This window comes from Entelurus aequoreus, linkage group LG01 (genome assembly GCF_033978785.1).
Source record: "Entelurus aequoreus isolate RoL-2023_Sb linkage group LG01, RoL_Eaeq_v1.1, whole genome shotgun sequence".
NCBI classification, from domain to species: domain Eukaryota; kingdom Metazoa; phylum Chordata; class Actinopteri; order Syngnathiformes; family Syngnathidae; genus Entelurus; species Entelurus aequoreus.
The window spans coordinates 67,115,565-67,142,322 of NC_084731.1; the positions used below are offsets into that span (position 1 = coordinate 67,115,565).

Here is a 26,758-nt window from a genome sequence, read left to right on the forward strand (position 1 = left end):
TCTCATGGAATCTACTTTTATACCCAATCATGGCACCCACCTGTTCCCAATTTGCCTGCACACCTGTGGGATGTTCCAAATAAGTGTTTGATGAGCATTCCTCAACTTTAGCAGTATTTATTGCCACCTTTCCCAACTTCTTTGTCACGTGTTGCTGGCATCAAATTCTAAAGTTAATGATTATTTGCACAAAAAAAAAAGTTTATCAGTTTGAACATCAAATATGTTGTCTTTGTAGCATATTCAACTGAATATGGGTTCAAAAAGATTTGCAAATCATTGTATTCCGTTTATATTTACATCTAACACAATTTTCCAACTCATATGAAAACGGGGTTTGTAAAATGAACTTTTTGGATTTTAGCAAATGGCTGGCTGCAAAGAAACATTCAAAAGAGGTGTGAATATTTTATTAATCCCCGAGGGGAAATAATTATGTGGCTCTATATTCTGGAGTTATATTCCGTGCGATGAGGTTCATGGCTGGTGAGGCACTCGTTCATCTGGCAGAAAATGTATAATTGTAAGAACTTATAACAAATAATTCCAAAAAAAGTCTATCTTATTCTCTTTTTAAATTGACTACTGGTAATGTTTGTATACAATCAGCATTCCTCATGTCTTTTTTGCAACCAAACTAAAATAATAGATTTGCAGCCCGAAACAATAAAAAACACAATAAAAAATTCAAACAAAAACTTTTGATTGCAAATAATTTTGGGGGGTTTGCAAATCTTTTTTTCCTTTACAACTCAACTTTAATATTGCGAGCCACACTTCCTATGAATTATTGTTGAGGGTTTTTGAATGCATTTTTAAGTTATTATGAGGTAGAACTGATTGCTACCATTAGCTGCATTGCTAGCCACCAATAACTAGCTGATTTTTACATGTTAGAATGCAAAAAAAAAAAAAACTTTAGTCTTTTCTTGTGTAAGTATTGTGAATAAAAAAAGTGCAGTTCCTCTTTAAGTGTACAATACATACTGTGCAATAAAGAGATACTAACTCCTGCATTTGTCCCATCAGATCTCCTCCCGTCCCCACAAAGGTCCACTCATCCTTCCACAGGAGTCTCAGATGAGTAACAATGTCATTCCTTCAAGTGTATACGCCACTTTATTGGTTAATACCGCATGTGTTTCAGGACACAGATAAACATGTTTCATTGCTACTAAAATCATACACGAGTGCATCCTAGCTACACGTACAGGTGTGTCTTGTCATACCAAAACAAGGAGTGTAACACTAGCAAAGGTTTGTCTACCATGAAGAAAGTTGTTCACAAAGTATACATGCCAATAAAACTGCATACTTTCCTCACCTAAAAAGAGTTCACAGATAATCCTGCTAGCGTAAACAGTGGATAGAATAAAAGCAGACCACCACCATGGTCACATGAGGTTTGTTGAAGGTTCACTCACACCCGCAACTCTTTTAAGTCACCCACTTTGAACAATTGATGTCCATTAAAGTTGAATGTGGGTCTTATTTTGCACTTCTCAGAAGTGACCCTATGGATAAATCAATCACACTTTGTATCATTTCAAAGGCCGACACGTCACCTTTTGTTACGACCGTATGGTACATCCCTCAACTCAGCATTGGGCTCAAGAGAATTCCTTATTGAAAACATCAAGTCCTATTCAGCCCGATATTTGAGATCATCAATAAGAAAAATCATATGTATAAATAATGCACTTGAGCGGTGTATTTATCTCTCACAATGGTCAAGAAGTGTGTCGTTTTTGCGTGAATAAGAAAAGTCCAACCCTGGTTGAGGAGAGAAAACAAATCAGACCTGAATGCTCCAAAGCTTTATGTGCAAAATGTTTCAAAGCTAAAAGCTAGCATAAAGTGATGGAGACAGAAATGTGATCTCTATCGGCAGCCTTTTTGGCAAGAGGCTATGCACCCTGAATCTAGTGTGGTGTGAGCACAGGTGTACGAGCAGCAGCATACCCAACTTCACCCTTCCTACTGTGGCCCTGGGAGGGAAGATACATTCACTCCAAAGGAACCGCCGTGTCTAATTGCTTTTTTTTTGGATGGGGGAATCTTGACGTTTACAAAATACATCACTTTTTAAGCATTACAACTTTATTCCAAGATGTAAAAAGAGTGAAATGGGGTATGTTTCACACACCAAACACCTGTAGCCTCAAGTCCCTGTCATGTGTGAACGTGCAGAAACTAAAAGAGAAACCTAAAACATAGTAGAAATGTACATCACTTTCTTTATTTTAGCCGGCGATCTTCTCTATTTCGTCCAGGTCATCAGTGTCCAGCTTTTCAATTTTCTTATCTGCAAAGACAAAGTGCAGGGTTAGTGGTGTCCTTTGTTTGCTATCACACAAAATGCAACATGACAGGTCGTATTCGCCTGAGGCTCCAAGTGGTGGTCAAGGGAGTGTCGTAGTGTTCAAGGCACAATTTAGCCTTTCTCCAAGAAAAATGCCCTATGCTTGCATTGTTTCAGGCTGTTGGAACCGTTCAAATGGCCAAAAGGATAAACGTTTCTTCAGAGTTCCTCGGAAGAGTGCAAGATTTGACCAAAAAAGTAAAGTAGGACGCATTCCAGTCCAAGGGAGCAGAGTGGAAGAACGCAGAAGTTTGCAGTGATTACTTTGTTTGATATCATTGTAACGTTTATTATTTCGACATTATTTGCGTTTTATATTGTCTAGGAGTCCTTGAAACCTGTTAAAAAATGTTTCATAAACTCGCCAAGTCTCTATTAAATGAATCAAATATGAGTAGAACCTAAAAGAGTAAGAGAGGAACGGCACTTTTTTTTTTTGTAATCATTCACAATCATGAGATAAGAACACACCCCTTTTTTTTTCCTTTCTTAATGATAAAAAAAACGCTTGGAAGATGCAGCTAATTGGAATGTAGTAAGAGACACCTTTATAACAATATGTAATATGTACACTGCAAGTATATATATTATGTAATAATAGACACCTTCATAACAATATGTAATATGTACAATAAACACACTGCAAGTATATATATAATGTAGTAACAGACACCTTCATAACAATATGTAATATGTACAATAAACACACTGCAAGTATATATATAATGTAGTAACAGACACCTTCATAACAAGATGTAATATGTACAATATACACACTGCAAGTATATATAATGTAATAAGACACCTTTATAACAATATGTAATATGTACAATAAACACACTGCAAGTATATATATAATGTAGTAACAGACACCTTCATAACAAGATGTAATATGTACAATATACACACTGCAAGTATATATATAATGTAGTAACAGACACCTTCATAACAAGATGTAATATGTACAATATACAAACTGCAAGTATATATACATATATATAATGTAGTAACAGACACCTTCATAACAAGATGTAATATGTACAATATACACACTGCAAGTATATATAATGTAATAATAGACAACTTTATAACAATATGTAATATGTACAATAAACACACTGCAAGTATATATATAATGTAGTAACAGACACCTTCATAACAAGATGTAATATGTACAATATACACACTGCAAGTATATGAAACATTTTATTTTCAACTGGTTTCTGCTCCATTGTCAACTACTTATTTTGTAACCGTTTATTTAGGCAAATAATTATAGCGCTTATCGCTTTTTAAAGAGCGTGAGAGCGTTTACATTGGGGACGTGTTGCATTTATACCTGATTTATTTCCACATTCGAAAGAGGCCTAGGTCAGATATAAAAATATCAGAATTGTACATAAACAAATGTGATACAGTCGCATATGGAATTGACCTGCAGTGTGAATATGGCCTTAGATCAGGGATGTCATATAGAACAGGTTCAATGCCAGATGAGTGAAAAAGCTAAGTGTCAAATTTAGCTGCATTTTTAAATGAAAGAAACTGCTGTTCTAAATGTGTCCACATTTGTGGGGCGGTATAGCTCGGTTGGTAGAGCGGCCGTACCAGCAACTTGAGGGTTGCAGGTTCGATCCCCGCTTCCGCCATCCTAGTCACTGCCGTTGTGTCCTTGGGCAAGACACTTTACCCACCTGCTCCCAGTGCCACCCACACTGGTTTAAATGTAACTTAGATATTGGCTTTCACAATGTAAAGCGCTTTGAGTCACTTGAGAAAAAGCGCTTTATAAATGTAATTCACTTCACTTCACTTCACTGGATATCGCAATAGCAATTCTGTTAGGCAAACAAATAGTTGATACCGGGGCGAGCAAGAGTTACACAGTAAAATGACTGCTCCCCTCTACCCGACGTGAAATAAACAATTGGTAACTTCAAATGCTGCATGAGACACATTGATATAGTTCTGTGCAAAATGTCAAGAAAGTGAAGAGTGTGATTTACTGCAATACTGTCAGTTTTTGAGGTTTTTATTTTTGCTTTGTTGAAATTGTTCACACACAGCTATTATTTTTCTATCAGTACACAGTGATGCCTAGAAGGCAGGGAGTAACTCTTGAATAGTTTGTTGAGTTAGCACAGGATGAATGTGTGGAAATTAAAGTTAAAGTACCAATGATTGTCTCTCACACACTAGGTGTGGGGAAATGACTAATTAGAAGAGGTTTTTTGTGTTCAATCCTAGTTGGGCTGTGACTTCAAGTTTAATTGCTTCGTAGATACACTGAGATGAAGTTTTAAGTGTTTTGCCAAGAGGATTATTTGTAGTATGTAAATTTTCAGAATGTGCTTGTTCTATTTTGGGCCCAAGTAAAACAATCTGCAATTGTATTTTGAAGTTATTATGCCATGATTTTACCCTATTTTCCTCCATGCGGCCCCTGAGCTCAAATAAATGTGACACCCTGCCTTAGATGTTAACTGGCTATCCAGCTTTGCACAAGCAGCGTGCCGCAGGGCTGCTTGTATCGCAGCGTATATCAAAAAAGGTCTTTTTATGCTGATATCGGACTAATATCAATATTGGAATGAGACACCCCTAATACATCAATAAGCATTTATTTGATATGTTAGTTCAATATTCTGAATATAGCAATTATTTGAAGAAGCTACATGTCTTGTAAAAAAATAACACTTACTAAAATGATCCTGGATTCTGTTGAGGATGTTCATACTCATCCTGCTGTCCACCATGTTGATGGCCAACCCTCTTTTGCCGAATCGGCCCGTGCGGCCGATCCTGTGGAGATACGTCTCGTTGTCTGGGTTACCATCCCGGTCGACTGGCAAGTCAAAATTGATCACCACCGATACCTGCTCAACATCAATACCTATTGGCAAGCATTAAAAGAGGAGTACATCATGAGAAGGAGACATTCAGATGATGTAAATCTACGTTTTGTCTTCCTCACCTCGAGCACAGACATTTGTGGTGACAAGAACCTTCTCCTTCCCATCTCGGAATCGTTCGATCACTGCAGCCCTCTGCTCCACCTGCATCTCCCCGCTCAGCAGTGCCACCTGGTGCTTCTCTTTGGAAAGTTCCCCTGCAAGCCAGCCTGCAGTCTTCCTTGTCTGGACCACCCAGAAGGAAGCAGTGTTAGCACTTTGGCATGCAGTTGACATTTGTGTAGAAAACACACTCATTCACACACACAAACTGAATAGTTGAAATAGGGAGAGTCCGGAATGTTGAAAGGATTTTTACAAGTACTTCAGCTATCACTGGACATTTTACACTTTATATGATTCAACTCCATTGTTTGTTACATTTATTTACAAAATATACAGTACATTCATAGGTGAGCATTCGTACAATTAAATGTGACAAAATATTTAAATTGTTTACAGTTCTATATTTACTGAGGGCTTAAAGGGGAACTGCACTTTTTTGGAATGTTGCCTGTCGTGCACAATCATTATGACAGTAAAAAACATGGTAACACTTTAGTATGGGGAACATATTCACCATTAATTAGTTGCTGATTAACATGCAAATTAGTAACATATTGGCTCTTAATTAGTCATTATTAAGTACTTATTAATGCCTTATTCGGCATGGCCTTATTATAAACCTAACCCTCTAACCCTTACCCTAACCCTAACTAGGGTTGGGTATCGAGTATCAATTGGAACCGGGACTAACTTTCCGATTCTCCCGGAATCGTTCAAAAGTTTAAATTTCGATTCCTAGTTTCGATACCCAGTCCGCCGACCGGAAAAAAAGAATAAGTCCGCCGACCGGAAGAAGAAGCCGCTGAACACCAACGAAGAAGCGCCCACCGCCGGAAGTGTTAGCATAGCCGAGCTTATGTAGCCGAGCGAGTCAGTCAAGCATGGATAGCGGGCGTCAGCGGTCGAAAGTGTGGCTTTATTTTACTAAAAAAAATGAAATATCGGCGAAATGTAACACGTGCGACAGGACTGTTTCGTGCTTAGGAGGATGCACGTCGAACATGATGAAGCACCTCCGAGTTCATGGAGTACAAATAAATGCGTGTCCCATCTTCGATGTGCTGCGCCGACCGTCCTCCTCTGCCTCTTCCTCCGACGCCCAGCCTGGCACCTCGGTGACTGCACTGCAGTCCGAATCCGGTAAGTCAAACAATATATATGCAATAAATAATGTGTTTTGCGCCAACGTTGAGGCAGCTAACAAATTAGCCCTCATATTTTTTCATAGACAATTTACAACCTGCTAGCCAGGCTCCGCGATGTGCTCAGCGTACTCCTCCGTTCACCGTAGCGGCAATGAGGAAGATGTCGGTGCCACAGACGGAAGAGTGCCACAGAAAGGTCACAGCACACATAGTCAAAAGACTGCATCCCTTTTCAGAGGTGGAATCTCCAACATTTAGGTTAGTTAAGCAATAACGTTAGAGCTAAGCTAATTGATACTGGGCTAAACAGTAACAGCAACATTACATGTTTGTTTATGTTTGCAGGGATATGGTGAAAACTCTCAACCCAAAATACATACCACCTTCCAGGGACTACCTGTCAAACACATTGATCCCGGCATGGTACAAGAAGAATCGAGAATCGTCAGGAATCGGAATCGAAACAAAGAATCGGAATCGTTCGAATTCAAACGATACCCAACCCTAACCAAATAACTCTAAATTAAGTCTTTATTACTTAGAATATGTTCCCCTAGTGACCAAATAACTCTTAATTAAGTCTTTGTTACTTAGAATATGTTCCTCATGCAGTGTATATATTGTACATATTACATATTGTTATGAAGGTGTCTGTTATTACATTATATTTATACTTGCAGTGTGTATATTGTACATAATACATATTGTTATGAAGGTGTCTGTTGCTACATTACATATATGGGAGGATATGGGCATCTACATCATCTATATTGTTTGCCTAAGAAGCTGGACAGGACAAAAAAACAAAAAGACAGCAATGTGTATATACACATTTAAAATTGTGTTTTTTCTTAGTAGCAAGATGCCAATTTCTCTTGTATTCATGTTAGCATTTAAGTTAGCTAGCGAGCTCGCGCTTGTTGGTCCATGAGTCAAGTGCAGATATCAATCACATTTTTGGGATAATTTCAATGTAATACAGTATCAATCAATCAATCAATGTTTACTTATATAGTCCTAAATCACGAGTGTCTCAAAGGACTGCACAAGCCACAACGACATCCTCGGCTCAGAGCCCACATCAGGGCAAGAAAAAACTCAACCCAATGGGATGACAATGAGAAACCTTGGGCGACCAGTAATACCAACTGTTTGGAGTTCTACCGGGGTCATCATTTTTATCGTTACATCCCCAACAGTAAAACAACACAAGTTATTAGCTAACATCTGCAGTGCACATAGACTTGCGGTGTAAACACTTGTGATTAGCCAGGAGGCCAAGGACGGGAGGCTCAACAATTTTAATTCAAAAGACGGAGAGTAAAAACAAAACTCAGCCTCTTGCAGTTAGGTTATTGCAGTAGAGTAATTAAACCCTCAATGTTGAATCTATGTTAACATTTAAATAAAACCTACTCACACAGCCCAGCACTTAGGCTTTGACTCTTATTGCCCAGTAGAACACAAGTTAGGGGTTATGAGAACCTTGACAGAACACAGAAGATCCCTCCCAAAGAGTAGACCCACATCCAAAAAGCACTTTGCCAAGCAGTAAAAAAAAAGGCCACTAAAATCAACCGTGCAAATAGAAAAATCACTGGCTGCTTGTTGAGATATGCTATAATAAACATACACTGTATTGCCAAAAGTATGGCCACCCATCCAAAAAGAACAATCCAAATGATAAGAAAAAGGGGTCCTAATCACTTGGCGTATAAAATCAAGCACTTAGGCATGGAGACTGTTTCTACAAACATTTGTGAAATAAGTTAAAAGTTAAAGTACCAATGATTGACACAACACACACGAGGTGTGGCGAAATCATTCTCTGCATTTGACCCATCACCCTTGATCACCCCCTGGGAGGTGAGGGGAGCAGTGATCTGCAGCGGTGGCCGCGCCCGGGAATCATTTTTGGTGATTTAACCCCCAATTCCAACCCTTCATGCTGAGTGCCAAGCAGGGAGGTAATGGGTGCCATTTTTATAGTCTTTGGTATGACTCTGCCGGGGTTTGAACTCACGACCTACCGATCTCAGGGCGGACACTCTTACCACTAGGCCACTGAGTAGATTGGGCCGCTCTCAGTGATTTCCAGCGTGGAACTGTCATAGGATGCCACCTGTGCAACAAATCCAGTCGTGAAATTTCCTCACTCCTAAATATTCCAAAGTCAACTTTATTATAAGAAAAGTGAAGAGTTTGGGAACAACAGCAACTCAGCCACCAAGTAGTAGGTCACGTAAACTGACAGGAGCGGTCAGCGGATGCTAAAGCGCATAGTGCTAAGACTTTCTGCACAGTCAGTTGCTACAGAGCTCCAAACTTCATGTGACCTTCCAATTAGCCCACGTACAGTAGGCAGAGAGCTTCATGGAATTGGTTTCCATGGCCGAGCAGCTGCATCTAAGCCATACATCACCAAGTCCAATGCAAAGCGTGGGATGCAGTGGTGTAAAGCACGTCGCCACTGGACTCTAGAGCAGTGGAGACGCCTTCTCTGGAGTGATGAATCACGCTTTTCCATCTGGCAATCTGATGGACCAGTCTGGGTTTGGAGGTTGCCAGGAGAACGCTACATTTCGGATTCCATTGTGCCGAGTGTGAAATTTGGTGGAGGAGGAATTATGGTGTGGGGTTGTTTTTCAGGAGTTGGGCGTGGCCCCTTAGTTCCAGTGAAAGGAACTTTGAATGCTCCAGGATAGCAAAACATTTTGGACAATTCCATGCTCCCAACCTTGTGGGAACAGTTTGGAGCGGGCCCCTTCCTCTTCCAACATGACTGTGCACCAGTGCACAAAGCAAGGTCCATAAAGACATGGATGACAGAGTCTGGTGTGGATGAACTTGACTGGCCTGCACAGAGTCCTGACCTGAACCCGATAGAACACCTTTGGGATGAATTAGACTAGAGACTGAGAGCCAGGCCTTCTCCCCCAACATCAGTGTGTGACCTCACCAACGCGCTTTTAGAAGAATGGTGGAAAATTGCTATAAACACACTCTGCAACCTTGTGGACAGCCTTCCCAAAAGAATTGAAGCTGTAATAGCTGCAATAGGTGGACCCACATCATATTGAACCCTATGGGTTAGGAATGGGAAGGCACTCCAAGTTCATATGTGAGTCAAGGCAGGTGGCCAAATACTTTTGGCAACATAGTGTACTTTAATGCTAGTCTCAAATAAGAACAGAGGAACGTCACTATATTTGTCACAAGTCGCTTTCTTGAAAAACTATCCAGTGGGGTCTGAATACTCCCTAAATGTAACAACACCAATCTCTCCTGCTATGTCTTCTTATTCTCTGGCAGACCAGGTGAATATGAGCGGTGTTAAGAGCCCCACTTAGGAACTTTCAGTTTTGGTTGATTTTGGCGGCGCCAGAAGACCACATTTCCCATGAGGACTCGCGCCTATAGCGTCACACTGACATGATGTAATATTGTCACAAATATTAGGTGTCTAATGGCTAAGCTGATGTTAAATAGCAGACACTATCAAGAAATGATCTTGGATTGTTCTACAAACATGATGCTACTACCAAGAATGTATCGGGGCGGATGCAGGTCAGTAGCTAGAAAAGACCGGCAGGAGAGTTTTTTTTTGAAAGAAGTAGTGTGAAACTATCACACTTGGTGGTTATTTATTGCTACCACGCACATTTACGATAGCTAACATTAGCATTAGCATTTTGATTTGAGCATGGAACAAATCAAAATGTAGTTTAACTGGAACAGAGCCAAGAAGTCTTTGAGCTCACGCCAGCGAGTGAAAGCTGGGGCAATGTTGATCTTGACTGTGCTTTTATCTGAGTAAGCTCTGTTTTTCTTTTTTGTCTCTTCAGAGAAAACTTTTCGTTTCTTTGGTTGTTTTGGAGCTTCGGCCATGATAGCAGTTATTGCACGTAGACGTTCCCATCGACTTCCATCTTTTTAACGAATGGGGATATGGGGAGTGACGTATGCCGTCAAGGGCAAACAGGCAGCGGCAAATCCATTTGGGGCCGCCACAGATAAATTCATGTCTCGGAAACGTGTTATTTGTCTAAATGAGAAAGTGCCTGGGGGTGGAACTCACATGGCAGAAGATAATGGCCTGGGCGATGGTGATGGCGCCGTAGATATTGCACAGGGCTTCAAACTTCTCCTCCTTGGTGTTACACAACACATAGTACTGTTTGATGGTGTCCAGGGTCTCCTCCTCTCGCTTCAGTTTGATGATGTTGGGGTCGGGCACGATGCTCTTGGCAAAGTCCCACACGGTCTCCTCAAATGTGGCTGAGAACAACAACATCTGGCAGTTATTGGGCACCATCCTGTGTGGCAGGGGACAAACAAACATGGCATGCAAGTATATTAGAACCTCAAATTCAAAGGCAATTTGGAAAGAAAACAGTGACTACATTTCAGTTTATTAAAGGGACCTCACAGTTAGATTTTTCTAAGCAAAATTAGCCAGCTTGTGTTACTATTGGTGGTTAAGAATACACATTTGTTTAACAGTGGTCTGACATTTTTCACAATTACTAGGTTGATGTAAAACAAAAACAAAAAGGATTACATGGCCCAGCTAAAATGATTGGTGTCCAAGAGAAGCAACAAACAAGTTTGCAGTCATGTTGTTACATGTTATGCACAAATGAGAAAAAACATCATCTGGATTTTTTTCTCCAAAATTATGATGAACATATTCTTGTCTCAGGGTGCCAGACATTACAACAATTTGCAATAATTTACTTAGAAAAATATTTGAGTTTATGCAGACAGACTCAGAGCTTTTGTTTACATCATGCCCTTAAACTGAAGAAACCACTGATAAATACTATACAGTGTTATCATATTATATAATAATATCGTAAGTAATAATATAAACTTTTATTTCTCATTACTGTAGAATTGTTTACCACTGTACTGTAATTGGAAAGTAAATAACTGTTAGTTATTCTAAATAGATAAAACAAAAAATCAAATGGACTTATTTCTGTAAACAAAAATGTAATAAATAATGAAAATCTTAAAGTGCATTTTTTCCCAGTTGGAAAAAAAACAAGGTCAGACGTTGGCTTTTTGTTTATTGCCATCATTCGTGTTGATGGGCTTACATTGCCCATCTGATTTGAAGCGGAAATATTCCCCAATAAGGGAGGCGCTCTGTACATGCTTTGTGTGTGTGTGTGCGCACGTGCACAGAACTGGCGCCCTACTCTCCGCCCACCGAGACAAAGATTGTTAATGAATGAAAAGAGGGCTTACTGTGTTCAGTTAATTCTATTGTTAAACACGCTCAGGTGCTGAGAGCGATGCACAGAGACGTCTTTCTTCCTGATAAACTTGTATTCATCCCACAATGGGGAAATGATGTTGTTGCAGTGCATCTGTGTAAATGTTGTCAAAAAAACCTTTAACTTGTTCTTGACAATTGTATGCAAAACCGCTCCTCCCGACACGCAAATCACACGCTGTGTTTGGGGCCCAAAGTCTCAATTGAGGGGGCGTTTTGCGTGAAGAAGTGCATGTAAAATGTCAATTCCTATAAAATTCTAAAGTAAAGAGAATGATTTCAACAAGTATACAGTTATATTTCACTAGATATGTCTCCCGTGGTGCACACTGATAATGTTGGTCGTAGAAGTCAGTCGTACTGGGTTTCATCCTCGGTCAAGAGTTGTGTCAGAAAGGATTGCAAATTTAAGTTTAAAAAATGTTAAAAAATATTTAATGCATATTTACCAATTTCCCATGAATTTGTTTAGTATATAACCCATCCATCCATTTTCTACCGCTTGTCCCGTTCGGGGTTGCGGGGGTGCTGGAGCCTAACATGCATCAAATTGAATTGATGTTTGAATACAAAAAGTTTAATTATAGAAGTGGTATGACACAATGGTGAAATGAGGATCAGATTGTTTTAGACCAGGGTGTCAAACGTATACAGGTTTCATCCGGCCTGCAAAATGAGTTTGCTAAGTATAAAAATTAATTGCAATTTTTGAATGAAAGAAACTGCTGTTCTAAATGTCGCAATAGCAATTACAGGGCGATCCACATCATGGTTTAAAGATAAGGTGTCAGCTGACTCTAATTAGTGCAGATGTAAGTAATCAGCTGCTCCTGGCAGCAGACTAATGCTGTAGCCACCTTATTTTATTGTAAATTATTCACTCAACAGATAAAATAACCAAAGGGTAAAATGCAAAGACTTCAAGTCAACATGACCATCTTTGGAATTAAAATTATGTGCAGCACTCACAATTTAATGACAGCACGATGCACACCCTGAACCCTTGTTTTTACATTTGTTCTTCTATTTTATTGTATGCTTAGATCTACTATGTTCAAATTGGTTATGTTTGTAGTTACATTTCCTTTCATTTGGCTATCATGGTGTCATTTTGACAATTGTTTGATTATATTGTAATATTTGAATGATAATAAATGAATTTGTTGTGGCAGTTGCAGATGTCACCAATGAGGAAACACTGTTGCTTTTCCAAGCACATCTTTAATTTTGAACTGTCAATATGAGAATGCTAAACCGAAAGTGCTTCAAATTGAATGGCTTTGTAAATACACTGTTCATTGTGTTCTTCATGGTGTTTTGATTATCTACTCAGAATTTTCAACTAACTTCAAGTGTTTTACCAAGAGGATTATTTGTAACATGTACATTTTCAGAATGTGCTTGTTCTATTTTTGTTCAAAGTAAGACAAATAAAACTATTTTGAAGTTGTGTTTATTTTTGAATGATTTTGCCATGATTTTATCAGTGGGAATAGGTTTTCCTCCATGCGGCCCCTGAGCTAAAATGAGTTTGACACCCCTGTTTTAGACAATAAAGGTTCTACTCCAACTGATGATGATGTTTGCTGCGTATATGTTGTCTTTTAGTTTTTTGCTGCTGTGAAAATGGTGAAGTTTTGGAGGAGCTATATTTCCAAGGGTCTTCTTAACCTTTCCCACACATGTTTTTGCTTTACATTGTATATTGTTTTCTCTCTCTGTGTGTGCAAATACAATATTTCAGAAAACTGAAAGATTCCTACCTCTTAATCCGGATACTATGGTCTTTGTGACCTTGTGTTGCGATCATGACGTCAGCCTCGTCCAGCACAAACACCCGGATCTTCTTGGGATCTATGAACTTCAACTTGCTGCACCAATCCAACATGGTGCCAGGTGTGCCGATGACTATTTGCTCCTGCAACTTCACGCCTCGCTGCACTGCAACATTCCCACAGACAATCAACTAAAGGTACCAGGTCAGGAACAACAATGAAGCTTACGTTTATTTCCTCGGATGGCATAGACTAACTTGACCTCAGGATAGTATTTGCCCATCTGCTCAATGACTTTACCAGTCTGGAGCGCCAGCTCATAGGTGGGTGACAAGCACAGGCACTGATGGTGAAAAGGATACAAGGGATTTCAAAGTCAAACACTGAAGCCATCATATTGAAGATGAAACTCTCGAAGATAGAAAAGTACCCTACATTATAAGCCACTACACTTTGAACCCTGCTGATAATAAAATGGTGAGGCTAATTTATGAATTTTTCTTCGCTGACGGCCATAACGCAAATAGTTTTCATAAAAGTTATGCAAATACTTTGAAATTGTTTGTGCTGTGGCACCATCTTTTGGACTAGTTCACTCACTGCAACTGTTGCCGGGTGAATAAATGGCTACTGTGTTCACCGCTGTTTAAAGCTTGGAACAAGTAGTACGAGTGCCGTTCCCTCTTCTAATCGCGTTTCTACTCGTATGGATTCTTCGTTCATCACTCCAAGCAACGTCGGCAAGTTTTTCAAAATGTCTAAAACTATTCATACTTACTAAACCGTCCCATGTATGATGTCTGTAGGAGTGTTTTCATGCATATTTGTATGTGCTATAGTAATGTAATGATGTTAGCGTCATTAGTTAAAATGCTAACATGTTTACCAGTAATAATAATAATAATGGATTAGATTTATATAGCACTTTTCTAGCAACTAGATACTCAAAGCGCTCACATTCACACTTCGGTGGTGGTAAACTACATTGGTAGCCCCGGCTGCCCTGGGGTAGACTGACGGAAGTGTGGCTGCCAATTTACACCTACGGTCCCTCCGACCACCACCTATAATTCATTCACCAGTGTCGAGTGTCTGTGTTTGTATTATTAACTTACAACGGCACTCTTTTTGTATTGTTTTAGTTTCGTAAATTCTTCAGTAAATTCAGCAAAACGTCACTGTGGAGTTATTGAGACCGTGTCTAGCTGATTGGAGAGCTAGCTTCTGCAGCTAGTGGGTCCATGACCATGACTTCTGTTTTGTTTGATCAGCCGTTTTAAGTAAGTAAGTAAGTAAGTAAGTACATTTTATTTATAAAGCGCTTTTCACAGATAAAATCACAAAGCGCTGTACAAAACATAGGTAAAGTAAAACAACAATTCAATTTAAAACAACAGGGGCAACATCATAAAAAGGATACAAAGTGGATTTAAAATGATAGATAAAAGGTGCATGAACTAAAAGCTTTACTAAAAAGAGAAGTTTTCAAATGTTTCTTAAAAGTTTCAATACAGTCAAGATCACGGAGGGACTGGTGCAAATTGTTCCAGAGTCTGGAATGCCAGGTCTCCACAGGTTTTAAAAGGAGTTTTCGGGATCTTTAGAAGACCCTGGCCTGAAGACCGGAGGATGCGCCCTGAAGAGTAGGGACATAGCAAACCCAGTGATGTACTGAGGAGCCCCACCATGCAACGCACGGAATGTCAGAACAAAAAATGTTAAACTGAATGCGGAATGTGACTGGAAGCCAATGAAGACTGGATAAATCGGGGGAGATATGGACTGGTCTGGGTGCACCGGTCAAAAGTCTGGCAGCCGCATTTTGTACCGTCTGAAGTCTCTTTAGCGTTGACTTGTTGAAAAGAGTGAAGAGAGAATTGCAATAATCAATGCGAGATGAAATGAACGCGTGAATGATCATTTCAAGATCCAATTTTGATGACAAATTTCTCACTTTAGAAATATTTCTGAGATGATAAAAAACAGTTTTTGGTCAGTTGACGACAGTGACCCTCCAAAGACATTGACTGATCAAACACAAGATTTGGTACAAGATTGTTACCAAACGGCATTAAGGTATGTAAAAATCTTTCTGTGTAAATAACTTATTTCACAACGTATATATCTGTGGCTTACAGTCAGGTGCAGCTAATGTATAGTAAAATATTTTTTTATTCTAAAAATGAGTGACTGCGGCTTATATACTGGTGCGCTCTATAGTCGGGAAAATACAGTAAGTCACATAGCAATCTTGATACCAGACATCAATTAAAGATGACCGAAAAGTGTGGTAAAAACCAACCTGGGGATACTTGTGGTCAGGATTAACATGGCTGAGCATGGCGAGAACAAAGGCAGCTGTTTTGCCTGTTCCTGACTGGGACTGGGCAATCAGATTCTGTGGACTAAGCAAAAATGGACAAATTTGTATCAAATGTCCTAACATCAGTACATTTACAAAAAGAGGTAACATTTTTGACACTCACGGTTCAGCTAGCATCATGGGTAAGGCCGTCTCCTGGATTTTGGATGGCCGGTTAAATCCCATGCTATAGACACCTTGAAGGAGCTGTGGTTTGCTGCACCCAGAATAATAAATGTCTTGATTTAAAACATGTATTCTTCTAGGTGTACATTATCAATATTATTTATACAAAGCCCACATAAACCATATCAATGATAAACTGTAAAACGAATAGTATTAGTTTTAAATCAAAGTTATTCAAAGAACGACCTAATTGCACTTGAATAAACTTACAGACTTACATGCCTATGTAAAAGCTGTATACACGGCGGTATAGCTCGGTTGGTAGAGCGGCCATGCCAGCAACTTGAGGGTTGCAGGTTCGATCCCCGCTTCCGCCATCCTAGTCACTGCCGTTGTGTCCTTGGGCAAGACACTTTACCCACCTGCTCCCAGTGCCACCCACACTGGTTTGAATGTAACTTAGATATTGGGTTTCACTATGTAAAGCGCTTTGAGTCACTTGAGAAAAAGCGCTATATAAATGTAATTCACTTCACTTCACTTCACATTGCTGCCTGAGCAACTAACAACTGCACATTGAGTGATCCACCTTTACGCAGGGGAATACGTCATCGCTGTTTACAACAGAAAGTCACATGCATAAACCAACTTTCACTTTGCCTTTATCATAAAAATAAAAAGCCAAACCGTTACAAATTAAAATGGAAGAAGCTTAGTTATTTAAAGGCCTACTGAAATGAAATTGTTTTATTTAAACGGGGATAGCAGATCCATTCTATGTGTCATACTTGATCATTTCGCGATATTGCCATATTTTTGCTGAAAGGATTTAGTAGAGAACAACGACGATAAAGTTCGCAACTTTTGGTCTCTGATAAAAAAAAGCATTGCCCCTACCGGAAGTAGCGTGACGTAGTCAGTTGTTCACCTCCTCATATTTTCCTATTGTTTTTAACGCAGCTAGAGCGATTCGGACAGAGAAAGCGACGATTACCTCATTAATTTGAGCGAGGATGAAAGATTCGTGGATGAGGAACGTTAGAGTGACGGACTAGAATGCAGTGAAAGACATATCTTTTTTCGCTCTGACCGTAACTTAGGTACAAGCTGGCTCATTGGATTCCACACTCTCTCCTTTTTCTATTGTGGATCACGGTTTTGTATTTTAAACCACCTCGAATACTATATCCTCTTGAAAATGAGTCGAGAACGCGAAATGGACATTCACAGTGACTTTTATCTCCACGACAATACATCGACAAAGCTCTTTAGCTACTGAGCTAACGTGATAGCATCTGGCTCAAATGCAGATAGAAACAAAATAAATAAATCCCTGACTGGAAGGATAGACAGAAGATCAACAATACTATTAAACCATGTACATGTAACTACACGGTTAATAATTCTCAGCCTGGCAAAGCTTAACAATGCTGTTGCTAACGACGCTGAAGCTAACTTAGCAACTTAGCAACCCGACCTCATAGAGCTATGATAAAAACATTAGCGCTCCACCTACGCCAGCCAGCCCTCATCTGCTCATCAACACCCGTGCTCACCTGCGTTCCAGCGATCGACGGCGCGACGAAGGACTTCACCCGATCACAGATGCGGTTGGCGGCTAGCATCGGTTGGTGGCTAGCATTGGCTAGCGCGTCTGCTATCCAAGTAAGTCTTCTTGTTGTGTTGCTACAGCCAGTCGCTAATACACCGATCCCACCTACAACTTTCTTCTTTGCAATCTCCATCGTTCATTAAACAAATTGCAAAAGATTCACCAACACTGATGTCCAGAATACTGTGGAATTATGAAATGAAAACAGAGCTTTTTGTATTAGCCTCAATGGGGAAGCCATACCTCTGTTCTACTGGCTACATCACACGCATACGTCATATCCAAAGGAGTTTTTCAACCGGAAGTTTAGCGGGAAATTTAAAATTGCACTTTACAAGTTAACCCGGCCGTATTGGCATGTGTTGCAATGTTAAGATTTCATCATTGATATATAAACTATCAGACTGCGTGGTCGGTAGTAGTGGGTTTCAGTAGGCCTTTAAGATAGGTTATTTAGCTCAGTGTATATTTAAGTTGTATTTACTTATAATTTATTCTATTTTTTTAGTTGTCATATACTATTGCTGTTGTTGTGATATACTATTGCTTTTGTATTGTAGGCGTTGATATTTTTATTATTTCTTCCTCTTTTTGTGAGTGTTTGAATTATCCATTCCTTTTATAATTGAGCTACTGTGTCAATTTCCGTTGGGGATTAATAAAGGGTAAATACTTGTATAGCACTTTTCTACCTTCAAGGTATTCAAAGCACTTTGAGACTATTTCCACATTCACACACTGATGGCGGGAGCTGCCATGCAAGGCCCAATGGTGAAGTGTCTTGCTCAAGGACACCACAGACGTGACTTGGACGGCAGAAGCTGGGGATCGATCTAGGAACCTTTAGGTTGCTGGCACGGCCGCTCTACCAACTGAGCCACACCGTCTAATAAACCGTCAATAAAGTCTAAGTCTTAACATATTTATAGGGAAACTGCTTTTTAGGGGGAATTTTGCCTATCGTTCACAACCGTTAAGAAAGACATGACGGATGTTTTTTTAATGCATTCTAACTCTTAAACGTAAATAAAAATCTGCTTAGAGTGCAGCCAATTGAAGGTCCCATATTCTGGCCATAAAACCCATAAAAAACATCCAAAAGGGCCAACAATACTCAATACATTTGGTGACTTGATTATTAACTATTAGTGATATTGTTATTATAAGCGCTAACGCAGACAGACTATTTATAGCAGAGCCATGATCACTTCCTGTGTGCCAATGTTGACATGATTGATTTATCAGCTGCTTCCTCGTTTCCTTGCTCGTCAAACTTTATTCTAGATCATAATCATGCCTCTCACCTGGATAGCAGAAGGATGAAGATGTATTCCGACAAGTTGGTACACTTTGACAGCCAATTTAGACCCGGTAATGGCGAGAACTACACAAAGAGTATTGGTTCCACCCCCTTTTTCTTGGCAAAGATTATGAGTCATTCTTCATCTAAATGGGAATATATGAACATCCTAGCAGTCAGCATCCTAATGACAGCAGACTTTGTACAGTAAGTGATTTGTATGTTTGTTGGCTCTCATAAAGTCTGCAGTTAGCAGTAATTAGTGATGGTGAAAAAAAAACACGTCCTGATGTGGTTTTGAAATTAATGCGTTGCTTATGCTTAAAATGATCAAAATTCGTAAATATTAAATGTTATTATAAATGTTCCTACATGACATATATACTGACATCATGTATATATTACATGTTATTATGAATGTTACTACATTACATATATACTTACATCATGTATATATCACATGTTATTATAAATGTTACTACATTACATATATACTTACATCATGTATATATTACATGTTATTACGAATGTTACTACATGACATATATACTTACATCATGTATATATTAAATGTTATTATGAATGTTACTACATGACATATATACTAACATCATGTATATATTACATGTTATTATGAATGTTACTACGGTACATGACATATATACTTACATCATGTATACATTACATGTTATTATGAATGCTACTACATGACATATATACTTACATCATGTATATATTACATGTTATTATGAATGTTACTACATGACATATATACTTACATCATGTATATATTACATGTTATTATAAATGTTACTACATTATATATATACTTACATCATGTATATATTACCGGTACATGTTATTATGAATGTTACTACATGACATATATACTTACATCATGTATATATTACAAGTTATTATGAATGTTACTACATGACATATATACTTACATCATGTATATATTACATGTTATTATAAATGTTACAACATTACATATATACTTACATCATGTATATACTACATGTTATTATGAATGTTACTACATGACATATACTTACATCTTGTATATATTACATGTTATTATGAATGTTACTACATTACCTATATACTTACATCATTTATATTAAACCTTAATGGAGGTGTTTGGATGTTTTGTTAAGGGGTTTATAGGCAGAATAGTGCTACTTTAATAGGCTTTGTTGTAAGCTGACGTTTAATGGCATTTATATAATATTTAGAATGTATTTAAAAAATACATCCGTTGTCATGTCTTTCAAAAATAATTATAAACGATAGGCAGAATTCCAAAAAAAGTGCAGTTCCCCTTTAAAAGCAAAAAAAGGCTCTTAAGCCAGAACAAGATGTAATGTTTCTTCTGCTAAGGGAGTATTTTGTGTGTCAATTCATATTTATTTTTTCAAATAAAACTTGGTTGAAAGATTTCAGTGTGTGTATAAGTACTTTTTGAGCACTATCAACAATACGGCGATAACTTTGTCCACAATAAGTATAATATCATCGTTAGCCCACATGATTATTTACAGATGATCTAAAACCACTGGCATGGCTTATAAACTAGATACTTACAGTCGTAACTCCTCAAATGACTTCACAGAGAAGAGTGGAGAGTTAGGATCCTTTTGAAGAACTTCTACTTGATTAGTGTTGTTGACAAGATTACTCCGGATCAGCTTGTTCAACAATGACTGAGCTGCTTTGTCATCTGAGGAAACAAAAATAGACAACAAAAAATACAATCCCATTAAAAAATGATCAAGCCTTTGCCCACCATATGTCAGTGCTGCAAAATGTAACTGTTCCCAACTTTTGATGCACAAACTCAGAGGAACAATGCGAAGAGAAATGATGACAGTCAAATAATCTCACCAACACCAGTGTCATCTTCTTCTGTAGTCTTCTTATCTCCTCCAGCCTCAGAGTTTTCAGCTGCATTTTCTGCTGACAGTGACGGTGTGCCTGCACAAACATTTCATGACAATAATACAGTGGTGAACCGGCAGCCCAATCACAGACAGAATCCTGCAATTGGCCAGTAAAATAGAATCTATTAAATGTGAAAAATCGCGTATCGTCGTAAGGACATTTGTCTTGGAAAATCAGGGACAGCTCATTCTTGCCTTAATCAGAATCAGAATCAGAATAGTTTTATTGCCATTGTTTGAGAACGTGTTCACAAATTAGGAATTTTTCTTGGTGCAATTGTGCAACATAAAACACATATAACACATACTGTATTTGGTAATAGAAAGAGCTGTTCTGAGCTATCAGATCTTGTTATAGACTTAGAAAGAATTGAAGGAATTCAAGGAACTACTGTTAGGAGTTATTGTTCATGTGCCTGATGGCCGAGGGGAAAAAACTGTTCAGGTGGCGGGAGGTGTGGGTCTGGATGGAGCGTAGTCTCCTGCCTGAGGGGAGAGGGGAGAATAGTTTGTGTCCAGGGTGAGAAGAGTCAGCTGTGATCCGACCCACACGCCTCCTGGTCCTGGAGGAGAACAAGTCCTGGAGGGATGGGAGCTTGCAGCCAATCACCTTCTCAACAGCATGTACGATGCGCTGCAGTCGATGCTTATCCTGGACTGTGGCGCCGGGGAACCACACGGTGATGGAGGAGGTCAGGATGGACTCGATGATGGCTGAGTAAAACTGCACCAGCATCTCGTTCGGCACCTTAAGTTTCCTCAGCTGCCGCAGGAAGTACATCCTCTGCTGGGCCTTCTTGATGAGGGAGCTGATGGTCGGCTCCCACTTGAGGTCCTGGGTGATGGTGGTGCCCAAAAAACGGAAGGAGTCCACAATGGAGACGGGGGTGGGAGAGTCAATCAGGGTGAGGGGGGATGGTGGGGCTGTGACTTTCCTGAAGTCCATGATCATCTCCACTGTTTTCTGGACGTTCAGCTCCAGGTTGTTGAGGCTGCACCAGGACGCCAGCCAGGACACCAGCCGGTCCACCTCTCTCCTGTAGGCGGACTCATCGCCATCCGAGATGAGCCCGATGAGGGTGGTGTCATCCACAAACTTGAGCAGTTTTACGGACTGGTGACTGGAGGTGCAGCAATTTGTACACAGGGAGAAGAGCCAGGGGGAAGAGTACACAGCCCTGAGGAGTACCAGTGTTCGTGGTTCGACTGTCCGAGACAATCTTCCCCAGCCGCACGTGCTGTCTTCGGTCTGTCAGGAAGTCATTGATCCAACTGCAGAGGGAGTCGGGCTTGCTGAGCTGGTAGAGCTTGTCTCGTAGCCGTCCAGGGAGGATGGTGTTGAAGGCAGAGCTGAAGTCCACAAACAGGATCCTAGCGTAGGTTCCTGGGGAGTCCAGATGCTCCAAGATGAAGTGGAGGGCCAGGTTCACTGCATCATCCACAGACCTGTTTGCTCTGTAGGCGAACTGCAATGGGTCCAGGAGGGGGGCGGTGATGTCCTTGAGGTGGGGCAGGACCAAGCGCTCAAAGGACTTCATGACCACAGACGTTAGCGCAACCGGCCTGTAGTCATTAAGTCCTGTGATCCGTGCTTTCTTGGGGACAGGGACAATGGTGGAGGTCTTAAAGCAGGACGGCACGCAGCATAGCTCCAGAGAGGTGTTAAAAATGTCAGTGAAGACAGGAGCCAGCTGATCCGCACAGTGTCTGAGAGTGGAGGCGGAGACACCATCCGGCCTGGGGGCCTTCCGCGTATTCAGCTTCAAGAACTGCCGGCGTACATCCTCTTCTCGGATGGAGAGGGCCTTTACAGTCCTATGATGTTCTTGGAGTCAGTCCTTAAACTCCTTTAATGAGGTGCTGGCATTGATGGGGAGGGTGATGGTGGGGGGAGCAGGGCTTTGATGAGCTGAAAACCGTTCATGACAGTAATGTGTGTTGAGGCCCTGAGCGAGAGTCCGGTCATTCAGGGCCTGGGGGGTTTTGGGCTTATAGTTCGTAAGGGCCCTTAGCCCTCTCCAAACGGCCGCAGAATCATTGGAGCGGAACTGTTCCTGTAGACGGTTAGAGTACACAGATTTAGCTTTCTCCACTTCCCTGTTGAAGTGGTACTTCGCATCTCTGTAGGTACTCCGGTCCCCGCTTCTCCACGCAGCCTCCTTCTTCTTGCGCAGCTGGAGCTTGGGTGTGAACCAGGGCTTGTCGTTGTTATAACAAGCCCTGGTGCGCGTTGGAATGATGCGCGCCTCATTGAACTGTATGTATGAGGTCACAGTGTCCGTATACTCGTCCAGATTGTCCATGGCCACTCCAATTTAAAGACTCACTTCTGTTGCTGTATTAAAAAATGGTGCCGCTAATATTGTCACAGATTACAAATATCACGTCTCTAATGGCTATGCTGATGCATCAAAAAATTATCTTTGTTTGACCTACCAACATGTAGGCCTGGGCTAATAACTCATTTTGCTAGACGAAATATTGACCTACAAATTATTGCCGATAAACGATATTATTGCCATTATTTTCGGAGACCAAATTAACCACTGATATAATGACAATACATAATAATATTGGAAGTATACCATTACAAATGCAATAAACTTGTATTTCTCGTATATCTTAATTGAAATGTAGACTTTTAAATACGAAGTTAAATAAAACAAACATATTAAAAAAATTAAATATACTGTCGGTAAGCAAAATTTTGCACTTGAATAAAAAAAATTGTACAACTAAACACAATATAATAGGTTCTGTCTGTGTTAAGGAGGGGGTGGGAGAACCTCAAATATAAACAACAAAATGGCTGAATAAGGTTATTATGACCGAAATGATGACGGTATTATTGAATGTGCTCAAAAAGTACTCATACATGCATTAAAATCTTTTAACCAAGTTTTATTTTTTTAATCACTAAAATAAATAAGACAATACACTTTCTCTGCGACCCGATTACAGATAAGCGTTTGAAGATGAATGGATGGATGAATATACTTTCTTGGCAGAGGAAACCTTGAATATTGTTCTGGCTTCTTAAGAGCCACAATATTTGTATTTGTGTGTTTAAATATGTTCCTGTAAATTGTAAGGGCGATCAGTTGTTCTACTTCCGGTTAGTGTGACGTCACGTGAGTTCACTTCCTGTTGTTTCAACTTGACACTGTCAAGTTTATTGATCACGTTGTGCAAAAACAGCACATCCTTTATGTTTAATGTGAATACTGTCGCTCACTTGTTCAAACAGTAATGTGTTTGTACAAGTTTAGATTGGGGAATGACGTTAATTGTTTACATTTAAGCTAGCGAGCGCCAGTGTATCAAAGTGCAGTTATGTATGACGGTTCTTTGATCATTTTAATTCAATACGGTTATACTAACCGTCTGGAGTTTTAAGTTGTTTTGGGGATTTTTTGTATTTGTAATTGAAGCAGACTTTTATTTACGAGTAGGAATGTATTTGAAAAAAAATCACACTGGTTTATCGTCATGTCTGTCATAATGATTGTGAACGATAGGCTAACATTCCAAAAAAGTGCAGTCCCCTTTAACTGTAAAACCTCTTTTTCTGTTACTTAGTCTAACAAGCTTTCAAACAATGCTAACTTTTTAAAATGGAGTAAATATTAAGAAAGTTATGACATTTGTAGCAAAAAGGTCACAACTAAAATCTTGAGCCCCATTGACTTGGTATAAAAGAGGTTGACCATAAATGAGTACATTTTCAGCGGATGAGACAATGTATATCACAGAAAATGATACCTCTAATCGTCTTGGCAAGAATAATACCGGTTGGTTTCCTTTTGTCTTTATTTGACACAATGAGCATGTTTAAACTTAGTCAAACTGTCGCAGCAGTTTTCATACCGTTTTCCTCAGGCTTCTCTTTTATTTGAAGGCTGCCGATCTGTAAAGAAGAAATGGAGGAGACATTTTACACACCTTGTGAACATTTAAGTCCTTGGAAGGCAAAAGGAGAGGCAGACACTAAGAAGTAGCCGGCTTAGCTATTTTGGAGCTGCTTAAATGGTACGCTGTTAAAGCTGACCAATAGCCGCTCAACTAGCAAGGATAAAAGCATGCATCACATCTTTACAGTCAACTTGCTTGTTATGCTTCTACTTTCTAATGGATAGACATTACACGTCACAAGACTAAGTGTTCATTGTACTAAGGCAAGGCTGGTGACAACAACATATAGTCTAAAGCGCTAACTAACCAGGAACTGGCATATTATTCACTCACTAACCAGAACTAGCATATTATTCACTCACTAACCAGAACTAGCATAGTATTTACTAACTAACCAGGAACTAGCATAGTATTTATTAACTGACCAGAACTAGCATATTATTCACTCACTAACCACAACTAGCATATTATTTACTAACTAACCAGGAACTGGCATATTATTCACTCACTAACCAGAACTAGCATATTATTCACTCACTAACCAGAACTAGCATAGTATTTACTAACTAACCAGGAACTAGCATAGTATTTATTAACTGACCAGAACTAGCATATTATTCTCTCACTAACCACAACTAGCATATTATTTACTAACTAACCAGGAACTAGCATAGTATTCACTAACTAACCAGAATTAGCATATTATTCACTTACTAACCGGAACTACCATATTATTTACTAACTAACCCGGAACTAGCATATTATTTACTAACTAACCAGAACTAGCATATGATTTACTAGCTAACCAGGAACTAGCGTATTATTTAGTAACTAACCAGAACTAGCATATTATATACTAACTGACCAGAACTAGCATATTCTTTACTAACTAACCAGAACTAGCATATTCTTTACCGATTCCGCCGCGGCCGCCTCTTGCTCGTCCACCGCCTGGGCCCAGGAGTCTGAAGCCATTATGTATTTGCTAGTTGATATAGTTAAAAAATTAAAAGGATGTGACAAAAGGCGAGCGTCTAGCTAGCGGAGTACGACTAGTCTTACAATGGCGGATGGAAAAACGTTTGCGATGTTGTGCAACCAACTAAGTCGACCGAGGAGAAATCCAAATGCAGGCGAAAAAGTTCCTACCATGGACATGTTCTAAGGGTACGCAGCATGGCGTACTACTGCCTACTGGCGCTGACGAGACGCGGGGCCGCCATCTTGGAGTGGTGCTCCGCTCCACTCAGTGCAATTCATTTGGCAGGAGCAATGAACTGTCAGCGCATTTAATTCATCTTACCTCACTGAATACCAGAGGTGTGGACTCGAGTCACATGACTTGGACTCGAGTCAGACTCGAGTCATGAATTTGATGACTTTAGACTCGACTTGACAAAATGTAAAGACTTGCAACTCGACTTAGACTTTAACATCAATGACTTGTGACTTCACTTGGACTTGAGCCCTTTGACTTGACAAGACTTGCTACTTTCCCCAAAACCCAAAGCGTAAAAAGTTATTTGGGAGCGCTCCGTATTATTCATTTTCTTCGTCTGTGTCTATCAGCGTGTTGTTCCTGTCAGCGTGTGTGCTCTCAGTACAACAGCCAATCAAATTAGATCTAAGTTGTTTTCATCACACATCATTCATCCAATCAAATTGCAGGAGAAACAATGAAGAAGAGTTGTCAAACAACGAGCCAGTGAGAAACATTTATGCCAAAGTTGGTTTCGTTCTGGTATAAAAACTACGACTTGGTCAACAAAAAAACGAATTGCCGTATGCAAATCACGCAGTTCGAATATTACAGACGGAGACGCAACAACTTCCAACTTCGTTCGACATTTGAAGTTGCACAAAGAGGGGTACGTTTTGAATGTAAGATAACGTTTATTGGCTAAGTAACGTGACTTTTATTTG

At 39.7% G+C, this 26,758-nt stretch overlaps 2 protein-coding genes across 2 annotated transcripts in view; one reads left to right on the forward strand and one right to left on the reverse strand.

Moving 5' to 3' along the window:
• Window positions 1–3,399, forward strand: part of pusl1 (pseudouridine synthase like 1) — a 50,623-nt gene extending 47,224 nt beyond the window's left edge. Inside the window, exon 8 of the mRNA XM_062043677.1 lies at window positions 1,030–3,399. Within this exon, the coding sequence (XP_061899661.1) occupies window positions 1,030–1,088 (59 nt within the window). The 3' untranslated portion in view covers window positions 1,089–3,399. The remainder of the gene's footprint in view (window positions 1–1,029) is intronic.
• Window positions 1,088–25,961, reverse strand: ddx19b (DEAD-box helicase 19b). The gene is made up of 12 exons (XM_062056722.1): window positions 25,751–25,961; window positions 24,791–24,830; window positions 20,868–20,957; window positions 20,568–20,703; window positions 16,067–16,159; window positions 15,883–15,985; window positions 13,809–13,923; window positions 13,569–13,746; window positions 10,603–10,840; window positions 5,337–5,499; window positions 5,064–5,255; window positions 1,088–2,305 (listed from the first exon to the last, which is right to left on the reverse strand). Exons 1-12 carry the CDS (start codon window positions 25,808–25,810, stop codon window positions 2,244–2,246), a joined length of 1,470 nt encoding a protein of 489 aa, XP_061912706.1. The 5' UTR covers window positions 25,811–25,961; the 3' UTR covers window positions 1,088–2,243.
• Between the last annotated feature and the right edge of the window lie 797 nt (window positions 25,962–26,758).